Here is a 24,191-nt window from a genome sequence, read left to right as displayed (position 1 = left end):
CAAGGGCCACATGTGCAACATGTATAACATGCCAGGAGGCCTGGGGCCACATGTGCAACATGTGCAACATGCCAGGAGGCCAAGGGCCACATGTGCAACATGTACAACATGCCAGGAGGCCAGGGGCCACATGTGCAACATGTACAACATGCCAGGAGGCCAGGGGCCACATGTGCAACATGTGCAACATGTGCAACATGTGCAACATGTGCAACATGTCAGGAGGGGCCAGTTAATAACTAACTTTAGTAATCAATATAAAAGTTATTAGACCAACCCTCTGTCACCACTGATAGGACAAAAACATCCCTGTTTTGATGCAAAGGAACAACGTCGGGCCCTTCACATAAATCAGGCTGAACTCTTTCCCTCTCTGAGGTGAACACAGCATCACTTCCTGCCAACACAATCGCCACGGTTCAGCTAACAACCAACATACAAGTGTCAGGACTGTCTTTTATCTAAGTTTGACGTGTTGACGGTGTTCTTTGGATGATGAAACTCAGATGTGAGGGAAACGTGATGGGAACCAAACAAGGATCAGGAACACAACGTCAGGACCGACTGCTTTGTCCCGTTTTATGCCCAGAATCACGAAACACTATCTACACTGTCTATACAGTGATATAAAAGATGAGGGTTATTGAACGGAGCATCAGAATGATGAAGAAAGGTGATTGAAGTGACTTTGAACGTGGCATGGTTGTTGGTGCCAGACGGGCTGGTCTGAGTATTTACTGGGATTTTCAGCACAACCATCTCTAGGGTTTACAGAGGATGGTCCCAAAAAGAGCAAATATCCAGTGAGCCAAAATGCCTTGTTGATGCCAGAGGTCAGAGGAGAATGGCCAGACTGGTTCAAGATGATAGAAAGGCAACAGGAAGTCAAATAAGCACTGGTTCCAACCAAGGTGTGCAGAAGAGCATCTCTGAAGCAACAACACCTTGTCCAACCTTGAAGCAGATGGGCTACAGCAGCAGAAGACCACACCAGGTGCCACTCCTGTCAGCTAACAACAGGAAACTGAGGCTACAATTCACCAAAACTGGACAATAGAAGATTGGAAAAACCACATTCAGATGGAAGCATGGATCCATCCTGCCTTGTATCAACGCTTCAGGCTGCTGCTGCTGGTGGTGTAATGGTGTGGGGGAGATTTTCTTAGTACCAACTGAGCATGGTTTAAACACCACAGCCTACCTGAGTATTGTTGCTGAGCGTGTCCATCCCTTTATGACCACAGTGTACCCATCTTCTGATGGCTACTTCCAGCAGGATAACGCACCATGTCACAAAGCTCACATCATCTCAAACATGACAATGACTTCACTGTACTCCAATGGCAATTCTGTAATACCATGATACTGTAATATTTTCAGAGACAGTTATTATACTGTGAAAATCTCATACTGTTGCAACCCTAATCTGTCCACATACTTCTGGCCAGGTAGTGTTTTTTTGTTCCTCAGATGAGCTAAATGCTCCACTGACAGAAGTAGAGATGAGAAGTATCTTATTCTTCAGGACACAATCAAACATGTTTTCTTTGCTCAGACAGACCCTGCACTGCCTGTATGCAACAGGACAGGATGTGTGAAATAATCTGGGAGCAGCAGCGAGGACGTCAGGTGGAGTTACAGAGAGGTCTTGACAGATTCTGGCTCAGTGGGATTGCCCCCCCCCCCCCCCCCCCTCCACCCAGCACCAGCTCCTACATTTATTGCCTTTGTAAGCATTTTCCCGACACATTTCTATCCCACAGTCGCTCGCTCAGCCCGTCAATAACAACACCTGCCTCTGTGAATCACAGCTCTATCTGTGTGTGTGTGTGTGTGTGTGTGTGTTGTCAGCTGTGTGTGTGCTGGAGATGAGAACCTGTGCTTAACGACAAAAGAATCTCTAGTCGTGCAGTCGTCGTGTGGAGGACGGCGCAGTCAGATGCAACAGCACATCAGATGGTTACATAGCTGTTGGTCTGTGCAGTAAACCTTGATGATGCATGGTGGGATGTGATGAACGCAGACACATTCTCACATACAAATACCCACAATGCTCATAAACAAGAGGCTCCCAGCATGCACCCTGTCCATTCATCCACACAGAGAGATGGTACAGAAACACTGAGGAGCTCTGCAGACGCCCAGACCAGACAGGAGGAGAACGTCCTCCGGCTGGCAGCGACAACACTGTACAGTTGGTTGATTGAGGAGCCCTAACACACACACAGACAGACACACACACACACACACACACACACACACACACACACACACGTGCACACCCTTCCCCCAGCCTCTCCTAACTCCCTCGAGAAGAGTGCACGCTAAGCCCACTCAAGTCTCCGTGCGTTCTGTGGGTGTTTATGAAGGATCGAGCAGCCACGACACAGCTGAATAAAGCATGCTTTACAAGTGTCAGACGCCCCCCCCCATCACCCCCCCATCACCCTACACTCACCGCCTCCGAGTCTTCAAATCCATGTAGGTACAAGTTATCGTACATGGAGGTGTGAGAATCCAAAAAGCAGCTCCTCAGTGTGAAACAGACAGAAGCAGAGGATGATCAAGCAGCTCCAGGGAGGGTGGATGGTGAGGACAGGGGAGTGACCGAGCCCAGAAGCAGCAGCAGCAGCCTCTTCCTCCACATGAAGGTAGACCTCAGAGAGACCACACCACACCACAGCAGCAGAGACAGGAGGAGGATAAAGGTGGAGCTGTGTGTGTGTGTGTGTGTGTGTGTGTGTGTGTCCTGATGCTGAATCAGATATCACTGCCCCCGAGCCGAGCCAGTGTTGGTTCCCATTATGGTACGGCAGCCTGGTTGTCCCCAGAGGCAGAGCAGACCTGGCATTTCATCTCCTCTCCAAGCTCAGATCACACAAGCCAATCCCTTCCTCCAGCACGGGCTGATGACAGAGGTGGGATGCAGCCTGCCGATTGGCCGGCGGAGGCTCCAGTCAGCCGGGCTGGCTGTGAATAAGGAAGAGGCAGAGAGGGAGGTGGGGGTCTGCAGCCCGAGAGCAGCAGTGAACACTGTGTGTGTGTGTGTGTGTGTGTGTGTGTCTGAGGATCATCTCTTCAGCCCAACACTAACCTGCAGAGACTGACATCTCATTTATACACACACACACACACACACACACACAGTCATGAGTGATGATACTTTATACAGGTGTCAGACCTGCTGCTGCTGCTCAACAACAACAAGTGTCTTTACAGCTTCAGAGGTAAATCAATGTATAACGGTCTGACAGTGAGCCAGTGATCACAGAGGAGAGGTCAACTCTGAGGTTTGACTCTTTTTATGAGCAAAGTCCCAGTTGAAGCTTGGTGCTGTATGTTTCTGCAAACCACACATTACATCTGTACCTCTCATATGGTCTACACGTTTCTAAAGTGAGGTTGTACGTGAGCTGAGCTTGTGTTCAGGAGGTGGAGGTGGAGGGGATGGTGTCACATGGAGGTGAGACGCCTGCCAAGCTGCAGACCGCTGATGGAGACCAACACACGACAAAACTGGTTGTGATTTAAAGAGTCAATGCTGTGTTTCCAGCAACACTTTAGCCCCAAACCTGGTTGTTTTTAAGCAACCAGTTACTGATTTTCCATCGGGCACAGTGCCATGAAAAGCAGTTGTTTTTTAATCCACACATCACTGTGTTTCCTGCCGGCACAGTGCCACGAAATGTGGTTGTTTTTACTGAAACTTTGCTGCGTATCCTGCCGGGATTGTGCCATAAAAAGTGTTGTTTTTTACCAAAGTATTGCTGTTTGCTGCTGAGAAAATGCCACAAGAACACATCGCTGTGTTTCCCACAGGTATTATGCCTCAACACGCCGGTACTTTAAGCCAAAACATGATCTTTTCCTAACAATAACCAAGCGATGCCTAAACCTCACTTTAACCACAACATTGTTAAAATGTTAAGAAACTTTAAGTGTGAGCGTATCCTCCACATAATAACGTACAAATGTAACATATCTGTGGATTGCACAGTGTCGTACTATGCTGTTATTTACTCTGGCAATTTGGTCAGAATAATGGAAGAATATTGAAGCTACTGCTTTTTATTATCCTAATGAGAAATATCTGCTATTTTTTTAATTTAATGAATCTGAATGAATTTAATGAATTGAATAAAATGCTCTTAGTGATTTGTTCCCTGGCATTACTGAGCAGTCACACCATTATGATGATGTTTGTGCCTTAAATGAAATATTATGATGTTTTTTGATAAAACAGACAATCACATATCAGGGAGGTCAAGAGAGCAGCAGAGGAAGGCTTTAGGGCACGGCTGAAAGCTCCGGTCATCACTGACTGAGTGAGCCCTTGAGTTTAGAATGCAGGGGACACGTCCTCCTCAATATTTAGAACACAAGCATTCATAACCACCAATAAAAACAGGAAAGCAGCAGAGCTGGAACACAACACATAGACACAGTATGTGATGACAGTATGTAACCTCAGGAGCAGAGGTGTTCCTCTGCCACTGAACAAAAAGAAGACGAAACAACGATGCACAGCTGATTAAGGAAGTACTTTGACATTTCCACCATAAATTGGTGCCTAAGTGTCTGACGCTGAGAGATCCATGGGGGAGGACCCCCCTGTTTAATACCAGTCCCCCAGGACGTTGCAACACAGCCTGCGCCCCTGTCCATGCTGGACTTTAAATAGATTCAATACATTTAAAAAATAAAAGAATGGCTCATTGAAATATAGAGAGAAATAACATTATGTATCTCCATCTAAATCAAAAAACAATCAAACTAAAATAGTGTAACAGCTCTCTGTGTAAATGTAAATAGTAGAGAATATTTATCTTTCCCTTCATGGTCATATTTAAAGCTCTGTGCTGAGAACACTGGAAACATGTCCCTGTTACATAAAGATATATTATTATGTTTTATTCTCCAGTCCAACTGAAAACTGTAAGAAACTATTCTTCTGTTGTCTGAGTCGCAGCAGCTTCTTTATAAACTGGAGCAACAGTGCCCTCTGCTGACAGACTGTCATACAGCAGCTGCACCTGCTCCTGTGTCACATGATGAGGCTCCATCAGATCTGCCACAGTTTGCTTTTACCTCCACTTCACAAACACATCTCCAAACACCAGCTGACTTCATCATCATCATCATCATCATCATCACCACCATCATCATCATCATCATCATTATCATCATCACCACCATCATCATCATCATCATCATCATTGTCATCATCACCGCTCAGATATTCTAGTGGAGGAAAAAGAGGCGAAACATAAAAGAGCCGGCTGTTACTGACTGACCTGTGTCAGAGCCCTCAGCAGCTCTCAGCCTCAGTCAGTAGCTCTCAGCCTCAGTCAGTAGCTCTCAGCCTCAGTCAGTAGCTCTCAGCCTCAGTCAGTAGCTCTCAGCCTCAGTCTGCAGCTCTCAGCCTCAGTCAGTAGCTCTCAGCCTCAGTCTGCAGCTCTCAGCCTCAGTCAGTAGCTCTCAGCTTCAGTCAGTAGCTCTCAGCCTCAGTCAGTAGCTCTCAGCCTCAGTCTGCAGCTCTCAGCCTCAGTCAGTAGCTCTCAGCCTCAGTCTGCAGCTCTCAGCCTCAGTCAGTAGCTCTCAGCTTCAGTCAGTAGCTCTCAGCCTCAGTCTGCAGCTCTCAGCCTCAGTCAGTAGCTCTCAGCTTCAGTCAGTAGCTCTCAGCCTCAGTCTGCAGCTCTCAGCCTCAGTCAGTAGCTCTCAGCTTCAGTCAGCAGCTCGCAGCCTCAGTCAGTAGCTCTCAGCCTCAGTCAGCCTCAGTCTGCAGCTCTCAGCCTCAGTCAGCAGCTCTCAGCCTCAGTCTGCAGCTCTCAGCCTCAGTCAGTAGCTCTCAGCCTCAGTCAGCCTCAGTCAGTAGCTCTCAGCCTCAGTCAGTAGCTCTCAGCCTCAGTCTGCAGCTCTCAGCCTCAGTCAGCCTCAGTCAGTAGCTCTCAGCCTCAGTCAGCCTCAGTCAGTAGCTCTCAGCCTCAGTCAACAGCTCGCAGCCTCAGTCAGTAGCTCTCAGCCTCAGTCAGTAGCTCTCAGCCTCAGTCAGTAGCTCTCAGCCTCAGTCAGCCTCGGACAGTAGCTCTCAGCCTCAGTCAGCAGCTCTCAGCCTCAGTCAGCCTCGGACAGTAGCTCTCAGCCTCAGTCAGTAGCTCTCAGCCTCAGTCAGCAGCTCTCAGCCTCAGTCAGTAGCTCTCAGCCTCAGTCAGTAGCTCTCAGTCTCAGTCAGTAGCTCTCAGCCTCAGTCAGCAGCTCTCAGCCTCAGACAGTAGCTCTCAGCCTCAGTCAGTAGCTCTCAGCCTCAGTCAGCCTCGGACAGTAGCTCTCAGCCTCAGTCAGCAGCTCTCAGCCTCAGTCAGCCTCGGACAGTAGCTCTCAGCCTCAGTCAGCAGCTCTCAGCCTCAGTCTGTAGCTCTCAGCCTCAGTCAGCAGCTCTCAGCCTCAGTCAGTAGCTCTCAGTCTCAGTCAGTAGCTCTCAGCCTCAGTCAGCAGCTCTCAGCCCCAGTCAGCAGCTCTCAGCCTCAGTCAGTAGCTCTCAGTCAGTAGCTCTCAGCCTCAGACAGTAGCTCTCAGTCAGTAGCTCTCAGCCTCAGTCAGTAGCTCTCAGCCTCAGTCAGCAGCTCTCAGCCTCAGTCAGTAGCTCTCAGTCAGTAGCTCTCAGCCTCAGACAATAGCTCTCAGTCAGTAGCTCTCAGCCTCAGACAGTAGCTCTCAGCCTCAGTCAGTAGCTCTCAGCCTCAGTCTCAGACAGTAGCTCTCAGCCTCAGTCATTAGCTCTCAGCCTCAGTCAGTAGCTCTCAGCTTCAGTCTGCAGCTCTCAGTCTCAGTCAGTAGCTCTCAGCCTCAGTCTGCAGCTCTCAGCCTCAGTCAGCAGCTCTCAGCCTCAGTCTGCAGCTCTCAGCCTCAGTCAGTAGCTCTCAGCCTCAGTCAGTAGCTCTCAGCCTCAGTCAGTAGCTCTCAGCTTCAGTCTGCAGCTCTCAGTCTCAGTCAGTAGCTCTCAGCCTCAGTCTGCAGCTCTCAGCCTCAGTCAGCAGCTCTCAGCCTCAGTCTGCAGCTCTCAGCCTCAGTCAGTAGCTCTCAGCCTCAGTCTGCAGCTCTCAGCCTCAGTCAGTAGCTCTCAGCCTCAGTCAGTAGCTCTCAGCCTCAGTCTGCAGCTCTCTGCCTCAGTCAGTAGCTCTCAGCCTCAGTCAGCAGCTCTCAGCCTCAGTCAATAGCTCTCAGCCTCAGTCAGTAGCTCTCAGCCTCAGTCAGTAGCTCTCAGCCTCAGTCAGTAGCTCTGTGAGTGTTTTCTCCTCCATGACACTCGACCATTGTTCCATCAGCTCTTGAGTTGTTGTAACTGCGTCCTTTTACACGCCGCCCATCGCACACGCTGATCCAGAGCTTCCCAAACAGGCTCAGAGGGTGACACATCTGGTGAGTCTGCAGGTCATACAAGACTTCCAGGAGTTGTGCACAGATCCTCACAACATGCATTACCATGAGGCAACAAGCTGTCATGGCGGCAGATGAATGACATGACGATGGGTCTCAGGATCTCCTCACAGTATCTCTGTGCATTCAAACATATTTCTGCTCTCAGATGTTTCTGCAGGTGAAGACACTGGATGTGGAGGCTCTGAGGTGAGGACACTGGATGTGGAGGCTCTGAGGTGAGGTCACTGGATGTGGAGGCTCTGAGGTGAGGACACTGGATGTGGAGGCTCTGAGGTGAGGTCACTGGATGTGGAGGCTCTGAGGTGAGGTCACTGGATGTGGAGGCTCTGAGGTGAGGACACTGGATGTGGAGGCTCTGAGGTGAGGACACTGGATGTGGAGGCTCTGAGGTGAGGTCACTGGATGAGGAGGCTCTGAGGTGAGGTCACTGGATGTGGAGGCTCTGAGGTGAGGACACTGGATGTGGAGGCTCTGAGGTGAGGTCACTGGATGAGGAGGCTCTGAGGTGAGGTCACTGGATGTGGAGGCTCTGAGGTGAGGACACTGGATGTGGAGGCTCTGAGGTGAGGTCACTGGATGAGGAGGCTCTGAGGTGAGGTCACTGGATGTGGAGGCTCTGAGGTGAGGACACTGGATGTGGAGGCTCTGAGGTGAGGTCACTGGATGAGGAGGCTCTGAGGTGAGGTCACTGGATGTGGAGGCTCTGAGGTGAGGACACTGGATGTGGAGGCTCTGAGGTGAGGTCACTGGATGTGGAGGCTCTGAGGTGAGGACACTGGATGTGAAGGCCCTGAGGTGAGGACACTGGATGTGGAGGCTCTGAGCTGGTGTGGCTGCATGAGGTCTGTGGTGTGAGGCTGGTTGGATGTGCTGCCAAATTAAGTGTAAAGACACTGGAGACGCCTTGTGGTTATAAAATGAGCGTTCAGTTCAGGGGCAACAGCTCTGTTGGACATTCCTGCAGTCAGCAAGCCAACAGCACGCTCCCTAAAACTTATGATATCTGTGTCACTGTGTTGTGTGATCAAACTGTATATGTTCCATCAGTGGTTCCCAGATTCCTCCTCAGTCATCAGTGAAAACTATCACAGGTGAACAGTGATGAAACTCAAACTTGTTTATTCCTCCAAGAGTGTACTGCTGATGAGTAATCTTGTTAGTGGGCGTCCAGAGGTTACAGACTGACTCAAGAGGCACCAGCAGACTCGTGCATGTTGCCAGCGTGAGCTATGAGAGCAGCGTCCAGGCCCCATGAAGTCATTCCTGAATTAAAGGCAGCTGAGTTGAGCCATGTGACCTACATATGAGGGATTAACACAGTGAAGAAGCTCTGTCTTATCACTCCGCAGGCAGCACGCTGGAGTTTGGGTTGAAGGGACGTCTGTGTGTCTAAAGTATTGTGATTCAGAAATGAAATTTAATTTCTGGGAGAAAGCTGGAGCATCGTAGAATGAGACTGTATTAAAATGTGCAGGCCTTCAGACAGAGAGAATTAAACCTGCTGACCCAGGACGAGAAGACTCTTTAAAGAGGCAGTGATGAGGTCGTTAGTTCACAGCTGCTTCACTGTCACAACCAAAAAGTCATTTTCTGGTCTCAGCCTCAGCTCATTAAAACATTTAACAGAATCCATCACTATGTGACAGTCTTCAGTCTGAGTGACACACAGATGGGTCGGGGTCACAGACGGTTCCTCCTGTGCAGGTTTATTGAGTTCCAACAACACATTGGTTTCATTTCCTACAGAGATTTTCAAACCTGCCTCGATGAAGCTTGCTGGTAAAACAAAGCGCCTGAGTTTGTCTCAAAATAAGATCTTTTAAAGTGTGAAACTTCCTTATGTTAAACCTTTCTGACGCCAACATGGAGCAGCTGCTTCTAACTCAACTGTTGTAACTCTGTGTGAACACACGTCCTTCTGATCGACCTCAATCACACGATGTCTCTGTGAGATGTTAATGTTCGTTCTGCTGCTTCATGAACACAGATATTATATTTACTGTTAGTTTACTGAAGTTATTTTGACACAGAGAGCAACAGAACACACACAGAAAAACCTCCTGTGAGAGGTCTGCACACAGCGATGTCTCTGTAAAAACACCACTTTATGTGGCACTATAGTGGCAGGGAACACAGCGATGCCTTGATCAGAAAAAACACTTTTCATGGCACTGTCCCGGGCCGGCAATAAACACACCATAGTTTGGGTGAAAACAACCTGTTTTGTTGTTTGCTGGTCTCAAACAGAGGTCAGCAGCTCAGCAGGTGTCTGGCCTCAGTGTCACATGGTCAGGGGTCAGGTAAAGATCCTGGTGTAGGTTAACATGATCACTTGAAACATGGAGCATGAAACCTCATGAAAACAGGGTCACCACATAGACAGGACCACATTATTCACACACACATCCTTGTCTCTCCTTTTAGAGGCTCACTGCCTGTTAACACAAAGTGTTAGCGCCCTCTGCAGTCTGCAGCAGAGTGTAGTGTGTATAATGAAGACAGATATCTGAAGCAGCTCCACTGCTGGAAACAAACATCTTTCAGACTCATGATATAGAACGTCTTGTTAGCTCAGCAGCAAAGTTGGCCTCAGCCACAGGCTCTGTAGAACCACTGTAGCATTGTGTCTGCTGTGACCTTATTCCACATACTGACAGGATTAACTGCACTTTGCTGACACGGAGAACACACACACACACACACACACACACACACACCCAGCGCTCTGACAGAGGCAATGTGAGGTGGCCATCATGTGCACACACACACACACACACACACACACACTGGATATTAGCTTAGGTCTCATGGATTGGGGACTACCTGATGGGCAGACCGCAGTTTGTTAGGCTGCAGAACTGTGTGTCTCAACATCTGACCTCTAACATCGGGGCCCCCCAGGGAACGGTGCTCTTCATCATGTACACATCTGACTTTAAGTACAGCTCAGAGTCATGCCACATCCAAAAGTTTTCAGATGACACAGTCGTGGTTGGGTGTGTGGAGGGGGGTCAAGAAGAGGAGCACAGGGGGGTGATAGACAAATTTGTGCAGTGGAGTGAGGAAAACTGTCTGCTATTCAACGTAGCAAAAACAAAGGAGATTGTGGTGGACTACAGGAAGAAAAAGCCCCCAGCTTCTCCTGTCTGCATCAGTGGGAGTGACGTGGCGATTGTGGAGCAGTACAAGTACCTGGGTGTCCTACTGGACAATAAACTTGAATGGTCCACAAACGCAGAGGCAGTGTACAAGAAGGGCCTGAGTCAGGTGTATTTTTTGAGAAGGCTCAGGTCCTTTAATGTATGCAACAAGATGCTGCAAATGTTTTACCAGACTGTTGTAGCTAGCACTCTGTTCTTTGCCGTGGTGTGCTGGGGGGCAGGTGTTAAGAAAAAGGATGCCAGCAGGCTCAACAAGCTGGTTAAGAAGGCCCAGTCTGTTGTTGGCCTGAAGCTGAGCACTCTTGAGGAGGTGGTGGAGGACAGAATCCAGGCCAGATTCAATAGGATCATATACAACACCACCCATCCTCTCCATAAAACACTGGACACACTCAAGAGCACATTCAGCACCAGATACAGACTCCCCCGCTGTTCAAAAGAGCACTACAAAAAATCATTCATACCCACAGCAATACAACTGTACAACTCCTCCCTCCGATCAAACTCATATGCACTTTGAACCATTCTTCCTTTTTTTTATTACAAAGATATCTATTGTACTGTTTTTACACACCTGTTTCTACCTTTTATTCACACCTTGTGATCTTATGTACTTTTAGGATTTTTCTTGTGTCAGTATGTGTGCTGTGTTCTTGTGATTTGTGTCTGTTTTTGTCATTATTGCCCCTGCTGCTGAGGACATTTTAAATTTCCCCCTGGGGATTAAATAAAGTATATCTATCTATCTATCTATCTATCTAGCTCTGCACCAACACAAATATCAGAGTGTGGAAACGTCCTGTGAGCCACTTCAACACTGCGCCTCTGGATTATTCCTGAGAGCAAACATCTGCCGAGCTCTAGCATCCTCTTATCACCAAGCTCAGGGGTCGGCCCGCAAAACGTTCAGGCCTCCGCTCAGCGAGCACGCAGGGAAACATCTGTCCATGTGCACGTATATGTGCAGCACACCATCTGTGAGACTCATCTATACACCAGCATCTCTGTGTGTGTTACAGTGGTGACTCACACACACACACAGACCTCCTCCAATACATTCTGTGTGCTTACAACAAAGTCATGCTCTCTCCTTTTCACTTCCTGTTCCCTTAAATTGACTGATGTGTATGAGGTCATCCCTCAGACTGATGCTCATCCTCCTTTAACCCTAATACTTAAAGTCAATCCGCGGTAGACTCTCCCTCCACTTAGACGCCTGAAAACATATTTGGTGCATCAGCTTGTCTCCTGAGCGATGGGCTCATTATCTGTAAACTCAGATCGTCTCTGTTCGTGCTTCAGCTGTCCTCGCCGCTCTGAGGTGGGTGCACAGAGATTAGCAATATTTGAGTCACAATCAGATGACAGTCGTGGGGTTGTTTGCTGATGTTGCCAGCACAGTCAATCAAATATCATCAAACCGCACCCACACAGTCCTGATGAAGCACGTTAGGTCTGTCAGACTGTTTGTGTCCAAACTGGAGCTCTGAGTCTTCCTCACTCTGTCATGAAGATGGAGGAAGACGCTACTTGAGATTTGAAAAGTTTTCAATGCAGCACATTACCTAACACTGCAGACCAATGTGACGGACGCCTTGTCTTTCAATCTGAGCCATATGTTCTTCTTTTGTCCCAGACTGCATCATCATGATCTTAATAAAGGTTCAGATACAGATGGATCCCTTTATTTCTATATTTGAGATATTATCTAAACAACTCCACATTAACTCTTCACAGTCACAAATATTAGCATTCACCTCCCTTTTGGCGAAACGTCACATTTTACTCCTGTGGAAATCTCCTAAACCCAATCTACATATACCACGACTCAACTAACACAGCTAATACACACATTAAACACACGTTAAACACACGTGAAACACACGTAAAACACACGTGAAACACACGTGAAACGTGGCTTAATAATGACAACATTAAAACATTAAATAAAAGTAAAAATTATAACTCACAAGGTTCACAGACAAAACATTTGTCTCCGTCACTCATGAATAGTGAGCAGACTTCTCCTCTACTCACATGAATCAAATGCAGTCTTGTGGAGGTTTTATTGTAATTTATGTTTGTTTGTTTTTTAATCTGTGAAATAAAAGTAAATAAAGTTTGGTTTCCAATGAAGGAAAAGTGTTTTAAGCTTACAGAAATGACCAAGATGTCTGTGACGGTTTATTCAGCTGTAACTCGACACCACCTGTCCATTTAAGGCAGAAAAAACTAAATATGTGTTTTTGATTTTGGGGCGAACTGTCCCTTTAAATTCAACTTCCCATTCAGGAGACAAATGAATGGATGAGGCTGAATAACTTCTGTCCAGGCGTCAGCTCTGCACCATATAAGCACAGAGCTGAGATGAAGACGTGACGTCCTGTTAAAGCTCCTGTAAACCGTTTCTAAGGAGCAAGACATCGACACGTGATGAATAAATGAATCTGATAAAAGGCTGCGTTCTTCTTCTTCTTCTTTCATGACTGTAAAAAATGTGTACTTTCACTGAAGAGGAAGAGGAGGAGGAGGAGGAGGAGGAGGAGCAGCTTCCTGCTCATCAACCTGCTGGGCTTGACCCCTGTTGTTGAAGGGTGGCTGTTACTATGGATACACGAGGGAATCAAAGAGAACCCACTGGCTCCTCTTCTCACCTGATGACGATCACACCGGTGATGACACAAATCACAGCGGGGGTGTTCAAGAAATCTGTGAGCGTGTGATGAGGAGAAGGACTGAGGAAGATATTTGATGCGCACATTTCTCCGACCTCACTTTCTTTTTTTCTTTGATTTCTTTGTTTGTCTGTTTCATTTTTTTCATCTGTCGGTTTTTCTATTCCTGCCTGCGAGCCGCGTAATTACTGCCCGCTGATTTCATGCCGTGGGCATTCAATAATTAATGGGTGATGTCAACAGGTTGAACATACAGTGCATTCACTGGAGTGTAATTAAAACACAAAGCCATGAAGAACTGTGAAGGAGCGTTGTGTTCATCAGCTGCTGCTCTGTGCTCTCACCGTCTGAACTCAACAGGCTCAGCTTTAAATGAAAGATTAGACTGAATGTTTCCTTAAAATCAGTGTGACCTTCAAAACCTCAGGACTCTGCTCACACAGTAACACCTCAGACACAAAGTGACCTACATGCGAGAGAAGACGCAGCAGCCGCAGACCTGGGAACTGGAGACCGTCATAAATCACATCTGCTGCTTAGATTTGACAACTTGTCATGTGCTTTTGTTGCACGCCCACGTTAAAGAAGCTGCGACCTGATTCACTGTGATCTGATGTTACTGCGTCTCCCCGCTGAGGCACACAACGGAGGAGTTGGAGGTCAGGTGTGGAGAGGTGGAGACAGTGAGAGAGGCATTGATGAAGAATGAGAGGGCGTTTGGGACAAAGGTAGCCGATGACGAAGTGTCCTTGTGCCGCTGAATGTCCTCTGCAGCCTCAGTTCCCTTGGTAACTCGTTAGCAGGATGTCAACGTCCACAGGAAGTCCTCGCTGTATTACCTCTGCATTCTGGATCACAGGAGGGACATTATACTGGGAACCAGTCTGAATCTGTTTCACAGTGACACATATAAAGGAGGCAGAGCATTCAGACGGCCCTGCCTCGCCCCGACCTCATGAATTATACATCAGCTGAGCTGGCTGATACAATTCCTGAAACTACAGCGGAGGCCGACGTCTGATGTCATAGTCCTTTTGTTCACTTTTCACTCGACATTTAAATCAACGGTGTAACAAAACTTTCTCAAGTCGCTCAGACAGATGAAGAAGACATCCCCAGATGTGTTCACAGTTCACCGTCAGTGCTGGGGTCGTTATCATGCATCAGACTAATGGACAGACTTTCACAGAGCAAATCTGCAAACTCAGGTAAGAGCCACTCTTAAAACGAACAAACCAAAAGTTTGACTGACATTCTGCGTCTTGCACACAATGACAAAAAACATGAAAACAAATGAAAACAGAGATGTCTGTTTTTGCACATGAACCTTTCAGTCAGACTTTTTCAAAGTAATTTCAACTAGATGTTCAAATGCATGAAAAACTTGTGTTGCTCCGAACCAGCAGTTTCCAGGCTGAAAGATGAAGCCAACACAGAAGTGCCTGAAACTGCAGTTCCTCTAATGTCCACTAGGGGCTGGCTCCAGGAGCGAGTCAGTCCCCACAGCCCTCCATGTTAAAAAACATTTTGAGTGTCTTTCTGTAATTCCCCTTCATGACGACTGTACAGGAGTGAGCTCCTCTATAACTCACCTGTTTAAAGATTTAAAGTTACACATGATTAAGAGTGTGGTCGCCTCAAAAGACAGGTAGGTACTGCAGCTAGTGGCTAGCGGCTAGCAGCTAGTAGCTAGCGTAAGGCTTAGCTCCACCCTCTTGTCCAAATATGGTCACTTTTGCTTCCAAAAATCCAAGATGGTGACAGCTTCAAAACAGGAGTCCATGAACCGCTGGGTGACATCACGTTTGCAGTGTTCATCATTTTTATACAGTGTGTGAGTTCAGCAGGAAGTTGAACTTTTTTGGCATCATGTGCCACTCATGGATTTATAAGGAGAGCTGCATACAGCGTTGATTCCTATGAGAGCTGCTCAGTGATGCATGAAGCCAAAAAGTTACATTTTACAGGTATAAAATGACCCAAATGTTCCTCATGGTTGGGCCCACACAGCGAGCGCACTGGAGACTTTTGTTAGCCGCCTGGCTAAACTTTGATTTAGATCTCTGTTAACGTCAATGCGGATAAAATCATTTTTTCTTGTGTGGCTCTACTAGATCTTCAAAATGTTATCTGAGTGAATGGATCAGATTCTGACAATGAACAGACACTTCACAGAGGTTATGATGCTCAGACACATTTACTCAGTGTGAGTCTGTAGCTAACAAAGGAATCACCTGACTGACCTGGAAGATGTAATTCCACAGTTTGGCCACTAAGTCAAATTGGCCTCAAAGTCTGGCGCTGTTCCTGGGGCGTGGTGACACTGAGCAACTTCCATAGGGATGAACGGGACCCCACTGTATCCAGGAAATCTGATTTTTACACGTTTTTTTTGTTAAGTATTTATCATGTTCAAAAGAATTGGATAAACATCCCAGACGTGTGATGAGGCCTCCTGAGGGAGTCAAGTGTCCTACCTGTCTGAGGATGAAGCTCGTGGACGTGGTGCTGCCGTCTGATCTCTTCAGCCGGCTGCGTCTGGAGTAGGTCCCTCTGTTGGCCTGCTGATGAACACACACACACACACACACACACACACACACACACACACACACATACACACAGATATAATATTTATTTTCTGCATGTGTGATTGTGTTGTTGTTGGACTGAGTCTATATTTATCTCTCCTTCTCTTCCACACTGACTCAAGGTCACCTTCCCTCCAGCAGCCCCATTAAAACCAGTTTCTCAGCCCCTGGCTGTTGACAGGACTCTCCTCCTCTCATCCTCAGCGACGGCTCGATTGAGTCTTTCACTGTTTAACAGACTCAAATCTGTCTCACACTTCCTCTGCAGGAACGTTGCTAAGCTGCACAGATGCACTCTGTGTGACCCAGTTTCATACTGGAGCCAATTTGTTTTACTGCTTGAGGAGAAAATGAGGTAACACTTCACCTGAGAGACGAGAGGAGGAGGAGGAGGAGGAGGAGGAGGAGAATATGATAAATGACTGCTCTAACGCTGTATGTGATCCTGTCCTCCTGTGACATTGGAGAGCGTCTCAGGTAAATGATGGACCAGAAAACAGACACTGCAGCTTTAATGAACACATTCATCCAGAACTCATGTTTCTCATCCTCCAATACTCTGACATGAAACAGAAAAACTGTTTGTTTGTTCTGTCCAATCGAGACTCTCCGAAGATATTTAGTTTAGTTCTCTCCTCCTCATCTCTGTTGAGAGTTGCACATGCAGAGCACCAACCGTAAAGACAAAGTTTCTGAGCTGAGGTGCAGGCGAGCATTTCAGTTATTCTGAACACAGGAGTTAGTTGGGTGATGTTAGAGGATGTTTGCTTAGTTTGCTGCAGGTTTGAGAGCAGGGTCATTTTCAAAGGCACGTCAAGTCATTATTTCAACCAATCAATCAATTTTATTTATAAAGCCCAATATCACAAATCACAATTTGCCTCACAGGGCTTTACAGCATACGACATCCCTCTGTCCTTATGACCATGACCTATTTGATAACCACTAATAAGTAAAACTGTTGTTTCAGGCCAAGAGAAAGGTTCCTTCCTGCAGGTAGAGTTATGACTCACCTGCCCGACTACCGAACACTGGATACTTCTTCCTGTGAGTACACTGTGTATATTTAACATACAGTTGATTTTAATAGATGTATCCAAGCACAATCTAACTTTAAAGAATATTATCCGCTCTTCTTGCACCAGTAACGTACAGTATGTCACTGAACTCTATCATATGGAGTACATGTTAAACACAGAGAGCGTGGATTTGATTCAGTTTCTGTTTTCATGTTTTAAGGCCCAAAGACACCAAACTGACATCAGAGAACCAGCAGCAACAAAAGCTGGCTGTTGAGTCGCCTCATGTCGCTGGAGTCTCCCTCTAAAAGTTGCACCTGAACACACCACAGAGACTGCAGCCGACAGCCAATCAGCATGTTCTGCACCTGCGTGAGAGGAAGTAACTCTCCACAGCAGCAGGTGGCAGCCGTCATCTGTGTTCGTCATTCAGAAAGGAAACCAGAAGACCGACAGGACGGATTCAAGATGCTAGTTAGCCAGTTAGCACATTAAGAACACAGCCCAGAGTTGAACGATGATATTTACCAGTGAACAGTCACATGGATCATTATGAAATTTTTCAAACAAAGAGCTCAATAATTTGACCTACGCCCTCTTGACGCTCACCATATGTTACGTGCCTCACTTCTGTTTCTCTTCTCGTGCACTGAGCCAATCAGAGAGATTTCTCTCACCGACGGGCTCCACCCTCCCCAGCACCAACTCAACATGCTGCATCGGCTGAGATAAAGCTACTAAGTGCTGACAAAGTCCACTGAGGGCCAATGATTAGGGACACACTGCAAAGAACAGGGTGATTAGAGCAACAGACACTCACCGATGGCCGACCATCAGCTCGATGTGTCAGGGCCTTCAGAGTCATGCTGAAGTCACAGCAGCTGGTATTGTTTTCAACTCATGAGTGTGTCATCATAACCAAACGTGCTCCAGGTGACACCAAATGTCACGAAAACAACCACAGAAGGGCTGAATCCAAATGTCCAGACTTCACCACACTTGCAGACTCATGGACTTCGCAGGCGTGTTGCCGGGAAGTCTGGGAGCGCCGAGGGCTCCAAATCCACAATTCATCCAGTCCACAAGGGGCCTACAGGGGACAGGCTGCAGACCTCAGCAGACCTCACTGATTTAGTAACCCACAATTCACTGCAATACGAGCGTGACATTGTAGGTTCCTTTTTCCAAACAACAAGCTCAGAAATAATATTCATCAACATCATGAAATCAGGATGCAGTGTATTACTGCATCTGTAGGCTGTGCACTGTAATGTGGAATATATGAAGGACAGAGAAGTGTCTGAGAAACAACAGCAGAAGACGTTGTGATGTCACTAACAGGCCTTCACAGTTTATTCAGTCACAGCTCCTCATTCATAAACAACTCTGTATGTGTCTGTCTGTGTGTCTGTGTGTCTGTGTGTCTGTCTGTGTGTCTGTGTGTCTGTGTGTTAGACAGAAAAACAGCCCTGAACATGACGCTTATATCTTTTATCTGCAGGCTCAGAGGAGCCGACACAATACGAGCAGCAGGTACAATGATTGTGATCTTTGCTCAAATGTTTCCATGGCAACGAATAAAACAGTCTCGAGGGCTGTCCATCAGCGGCTCACGGTCTCTGCTCTCACAGAGTTTACGTGATGACAGTGAACTCATCACAGTTCGTACGACTGGACCCCCAGCTACATCGTGCTGGCCCACAATCGACTGTGATCTGCAGCTGAAGTGATGTCACCACAAAACGGCCTCTGGTTTTATTATAATTACTGTATTTTGTTTGTGACCTCATTTGTTTGATGATTTATGTCGCGTCGCTGCTTTAAAGCTGATGTTTCCCTGTGGGATCAGAAAATCAATCTGCTCTGTGCACCAGGACCATCAGGTGTAGAGCTGATCAATAATCAATAAGTCGATCCAGAGAAAATTAATCTACATGTGTTTTAATAGTTTTCAGTCCGACCTGATGGGTGTAAAAAACTAAACATGGTCAACAATGATCCAAATGTCCTTCAGTGAGTGAATATTCCCTGTGTCTTCAAAATGTCTTCAAAACATCATTAATCATAAATAAAGTCTGAACCATAAACTGTGAGCAGGTTTTGGATCTCGTCACCTCTCGTGTCCGCTCGGCTGCAGACTGACTCGGCAGAGATGGCAGCCATCTTGTTTTTACTTGGATCAGTGTATTGTGGTGTCACTGCCACTAGATGGCACAAAAACGTGTCCACGATTGAGGACAGCAGGTCTGAGTGAAGCAGGATGAAGGAGAAGGTGCAGTAGACCCAGAAGGTGACGTCCTCATGTGAGGACACAGGAGGACATGAGAGGACACATGAAATATGTCATCACGTGAGGGGTGAGGGACCGCTGGCAAGCTGCCACGCCTCCTCCGCTGTTTTGCTATTTTTGTTGTTTCACCTTGATTTACTGAAAGTTGTCTTGTATAAATGTTGGACTTTAAACCCACCTGTTAGATTCGGCTTGTTCGACGTAACACTGTGACACTGAAACAGCAGTTCAACAGTCTCTACCTGTCCTCGCCACTTGTTAGCCAGAAGCTAGCTTCGCCGGTTAACCCTATGGGCCCTAGGCGTTTGGTATTTTTACTGCCTTTACTTTTAAGCTCATATCACAGTCATTATAAAGGCTACATACACATGCTGTATCTTGTTGTTTTCAGGACAGTCTGGGCTAATCAGATTTGCCATCATTTCATGTCCTTCTATGTGCCTGTATCTTATATTAATTTTTATATCAATGAAAAAAACAAATCTGTGTGCCTAAATTCTTACATTTTTACATGTATCTCAGCATAGCAAGTTGGAAAATGACATATTCTGCCATATATGAAGAGGGGAGACTCTCTGGAATCTGGCAATATAAGAACCACGATGGTGGGACATTCTGTCACTTCACAGCTGTCCAAAACATGTGGTTTGTGCCAGGCGGACATGATTGCCAGTATTTTTTCATTATTGCAAGAAATTCCATTGACTCATTCACAAGTCAAAAATGTGTTTTATCTGAAAGAAACATGCAATATTTACATCTAAGATCATAGAAAAATAGTCAACCAAGTGCAATGATGTCCTCCAAGATAATATTTGTTTTTCAGTTTCAGTTATATATTGGGGGGCATTTTGGGCATTGGTGGGGGGGGGGGGGGCACGTGTCCCCCTCAATGTATATGGTGACTACGGCCCTGTCAGCATGCATAATTAGGCTGCAGTTGTCTGGGTGCGCAAAGGTGAAGTGGCTGGTCTTGTCATACAAAGTTTGATGGAGTGTCAACTGGACAATATGGAGATATTTGCATCTTGAAAGCTGGACTACAAATGTGGATAGACAGGGAGAAACACACGCAAGCCTAAGACGTGGTAAGATACGATATTCCTCACTATATGAAGTGACTGATAACAAGATCTGTATAATGGATTGTAAAGAAATCCGTCAAGTTTTTATTTTGTAGACAATTGATCTGTATTTATAGCGTGATGGGATGACAGCACAATGATGTGTGTGGTATCACTGGAAAGCTCTGCTCCTGCGCTTTCATGTTATATGTGTGGCATTTCTGTGCGAGCCTGCATTCGCAAGTAATCCATCCAAGAGTAATGTGTGTGTGCAAAGCTGCATGAAAGCTCTGTTATACATAATTTTAGCGTAATTTTATCATTTTATTTCGCTGTGAAAATATTAGACTACCGACAAGTGCTTGGTCTTGTCGGAAAGCCACAATTCCGCTGTTTCACGTGATATACGTGGCTTCTCGCTATGACGCACGGTCGCAGAGAAAAACCATAGAGAAGAACAGGTGTGAATTTGGACGCACTATGCGTCGTTTGGGCCCATAGGGTTAAGGGCTCACTGACCGTCAACAATTTGTGCAATTAAGGAACCACAAGTCTGGGTGTTCGGGTGTTTCACTGGGTGTCCCCCAGGGGTCAGTCTTGGGTCCACTTCTCTTCATCATCTACCTCCTCCCCCTGGGCACAATCCTCCGTCACCATGGGGTCAATTTTCACTGCTACACCGATGACACACAGGTCTACATCTCCTCCAAACCCACCACTGCCATCTCTCCCACCTCCCTCAACACCTGTCTTGAAGACATCCGGAGCTGGATGAGCAGGAACTTCCTGAAGCTAGACGGCAATAAAACAGAGGCCCTGCTCATCGGCTCCAAATCCACCCTCACCACGTCACAACACACCCCAGCTCCACCCATCATCATTGACAGATTCCCTGTACCCTTCTCCTCCCAGGTCAAGAGCCTCACCACAAAACATCACCTGGACTGCATTCTTCCACCTCTGCAACATCTCCAGACTCCGCCCATCACTGTCCCAATCCAGCACCAAAATCCTGGTTCACTCATTTGTCACATCCCGCATCAACTACTGCAACGCCCTCCTCACCGGCCTCCCACCAAACTCATCCACAGACTGCAAATCATTCAGAACTCAGCCGCCCGGATCACCGCCTGCACCAAATCATCTGACCACATCACCCCTGTTCTCATCCACCTTCACTGGCTCCCTGTACAATACTGCATCCACTACAAAGACCTTCTCCTCACCTACAGAGCTCTCCATCACCTCGCCCCCACTTACCTCTGTGACCTCCTTCAGGAATACACCGCCTCCCGCACCCTCCGCTCAACCTCTGCTGGACTCCTCACCATCCCCACCTCACGCCTCAGTACCATGGGTGCCCGAGCCTTCAGCTGCTCGGCACCCAGACTCTGGACCCCCCCCCCCCACACACACACACACACATAAGACAGTCAGATTCCATCACATCATTCAAATCCCACATGTTCAAACTGGCATATTGACTCTAACTGGACACTGTGCACTACACTTGATTTGTTTTAATGATGTCTTTTATCTTCTACACTCTGTAAGGTGACCTTGGGTGACGTGAAAGGTGCCTCCAAATAAAATGTCTTATTATTATTATTATTATTATGAAATAGCTTCTGGTTTTGGATTTTGGAGGCGTGGCCTCAGGCTCTCAGAAACTGTTACCTCCTGTTTTTAGACATTTGACAGCCTGAATGATTCAAATGAACTGAGATAATAATTATCAGACTAACTGGTGCTGCAGGTTTGTATAGTGATGTATCGGCTGTATTTACTGTGGGACGATCTGAACCTGTGGACCATCAGAGATTCACACTGTGGTACCTCTCTCCTCTCTCTGAGGAGCAGCTGTGAAACAGCTACAAACTGCAGCTCTGTCCTGGATCAACTCATCCTGCTAAAGAGAGGAGCAGGGACCCGGAGCTCGTGCATCAGGACATGTTTAATAATTAAGAACTCATTTCATGTGTGTGTGAATAAATCAGATGGTGCTCGTGCAGCAGCAGCTCCGGGTGATGAAAGGCTCCTCAGAGGCTCATTAGGTCTGATGAAACATGCAGCTTCACTTGAACACAGCTCAGGCAGGACTTTGTGAGGATCAGCCTTCATTTAGAAAATACATGTCCTGTGTTGCTGCTTCAGCTATTGATCTCTGCTGTTTGCTATAACAGTCCATATGAATAACCAGCTGTCAGATCAGATGAGACTTGTTCCTCCTCCTACCTGAAACACGGGCTTCTGCAGCCCGTCTCCTATCCCGTGTCGGGTGTAGATGTGCCGGGACATCTCTGCCAGTTCATCGGTCCAGGGCGGAGGCTGCCTCTCGGTGCCGCTCCACGGAAGGTGCTGCGGCGGCGGCTCCGGTGGCGCACAGTGCACCGCCGGCTCCAGCTTGGCTCCGGTTCACACAGGAGGAGAGAAGCAGAAGAAGATGTGTCCGCTCCGCAGCAGCTGCAGGTCGGTGTGCACAGCTGATGGAGCCCGCAGATATCAAGCAGCCCTCCCTCCTCCTCCTCTTCATCACACTGAGCCTCATCACTGCTGCGTTCAGGGACAAGGAGGAAACTCTGGACTTCAGCATTTAAACTCTCAATGAGCGGAAAATGAAAACGGAAAATTAAAGTATTTTCTCAAGAGGCAGCCAAAACTCCATCTCTCCGTTTGAATGTTTCACTGAACTGAACTTATTGTGCACCTCATAAAATATTTAAACATACATGTATGTTGCATATAGAAGTCGGACTTTACGAGCAGCACTGAAAGGCAGCACAAACCCTCACTGTACCTGCATGACCTGGCTCCAATCTATAAAACACACACACACACACACACACACAGATACCTGAGAAGGTGAAGTGTCATTTCATGCTGCATTTGACTGAACTATGACTGAACTTTGTGTCGTCCACTGAGCGCTGCATCCTGCAGGACTGTCTCAGATCAAGTTTATCTCCCACACACAGACTGAATGTAGCACCGTGTGGACATGAGTCACATGACTTGGATTCCAGCAACAAATCTGATGACTTTAGACTTCAGCTCGTCTTGGACTTTGACCCACCCAGGTAGCCATTGGACTCGACCCACATGCACCCGAGTGTTGACTGACTCGGCTGAGTTCAGCTCCATGGTGCCAGATGTGAGCCAGCTTTGGCTCGTTTGCTTTTTCCAAATCTGGCCCAGAGTCAGCCGTTACAGACACGGGCCGGTCCCGGCTGAGACACAGCAGGTGGACGACACAGTGGCCAGTACCAGAACCTGTTGTGGCCCATTGGTGGCTGCCAAATCTGGGCCTGACTGGACATCAAGATCAAGATGAACTTTATTGTCGCACAAAGTGGGAAACTTGTCCTGGGCCCTCCACCCACAGTGCGCCCAGAGGAACAACACATACAACACAGTACACAGACAAATCAATATTATACCCAACGTAGCCGTAAGAAACACAAAGAGATAAATAAATAGATTAATAACATCATACGCTAAAAATAACTCCACAAAAGTGCAATCCAGCAAATCATCATAATGCCTTACCAGCTCTGATTTTATCTGCCATAATGGGCCCCATGCACAGGGGCCTTTTCTGTAGGAGATTCGTTGATGGTTACCAAATCTGGGTCTGATTGGACATTACAGACACAGGCCGGTCCCGGCTGAGACACAGCTGCCAGAATCAGGTCAGTTTATGTGGCTCAATTCTGGGGCGTCATTCATCCCGAGTCTGTCGAGTCAGGTAAACTGAAACAGCCCGACTTATTTCTTCCTGCATGCTGAGTTTGGGCCGACGCTGGGCCGAGTCATTTTGGGTGATGGCTTTTGAGTTCACTGTGACTTACAGCCTTTGACCTGAAAATATGTGACACCTCCCCACAAGTCAGTGTGGGAAGAGACAGCACTCTCAGAACATTTTAAAATGTATTTACAGTATTTGAGGTCTGT

General features: G+C 47.1%; 1 protein-coding gene across 5 annotated transcripts in view; it reads right to left on the bottom strand.

Moving 5' to 3' along the window:
* The window catches only part of cacnb4a (calcium channel, voltage-dependent, beta 4a subunit), a 57,656-nt gene extending 34,924 nt beyond the window's left edge, over nucleotides 1–22,732 (bottom strand). The window contains exons 1-2 of one of the 5 annotated variants that reach the window (XM_078174766.1): nucleotides 22,476–22,732; nucleotides 15,754–15,840 (exon numbers count right to left, since the gene is read on the bottom strand). In XM_078174766.1, the coding sequence (XP_078030892.1) occupies nucleotides 15,754–15,840; nucleotides 22,476–22,538 (150 nt within the window). In that variant the 5' untranslated portion in view covers nucleotides 22,539–22,732. Of the gene's footprint in view, nucleotides 1–2,458; nucleotides 2,940–15,753; nucleotides 15,841–22,475 lie in introns of those variants that run through there. The other 4 variants (XM_078174767.1, XM_033617926.2, XM_033617927.2 and 1 more) reach the window with 4 other exon arrangements.
* Between the last annotated feature and the right edge of the window lie 1,459 nt (nucleotides 22,733–24,191).

The sequence above is a fragment of the Epinephelus lanceolatus genome, chromosome 14, assembly GCF_041903045.1.
Source record: "Epinephelus lanceolatus isolate andai-2023 chromosome 14, ASM4190304v1, whole genome shotgun sequence".
Lineage (NCBI taxonomy): Eukaryota > Metazoa > Chordata > Actinopteri > Perciformes > Serranidae > Epinephelus > Epinephelus lanceolatus.
The sequence above is the reverse complement of the archived record's forward strand: the minus strand, read 5'-3'. Positions and strand labels throughout refer to the sequence as shown.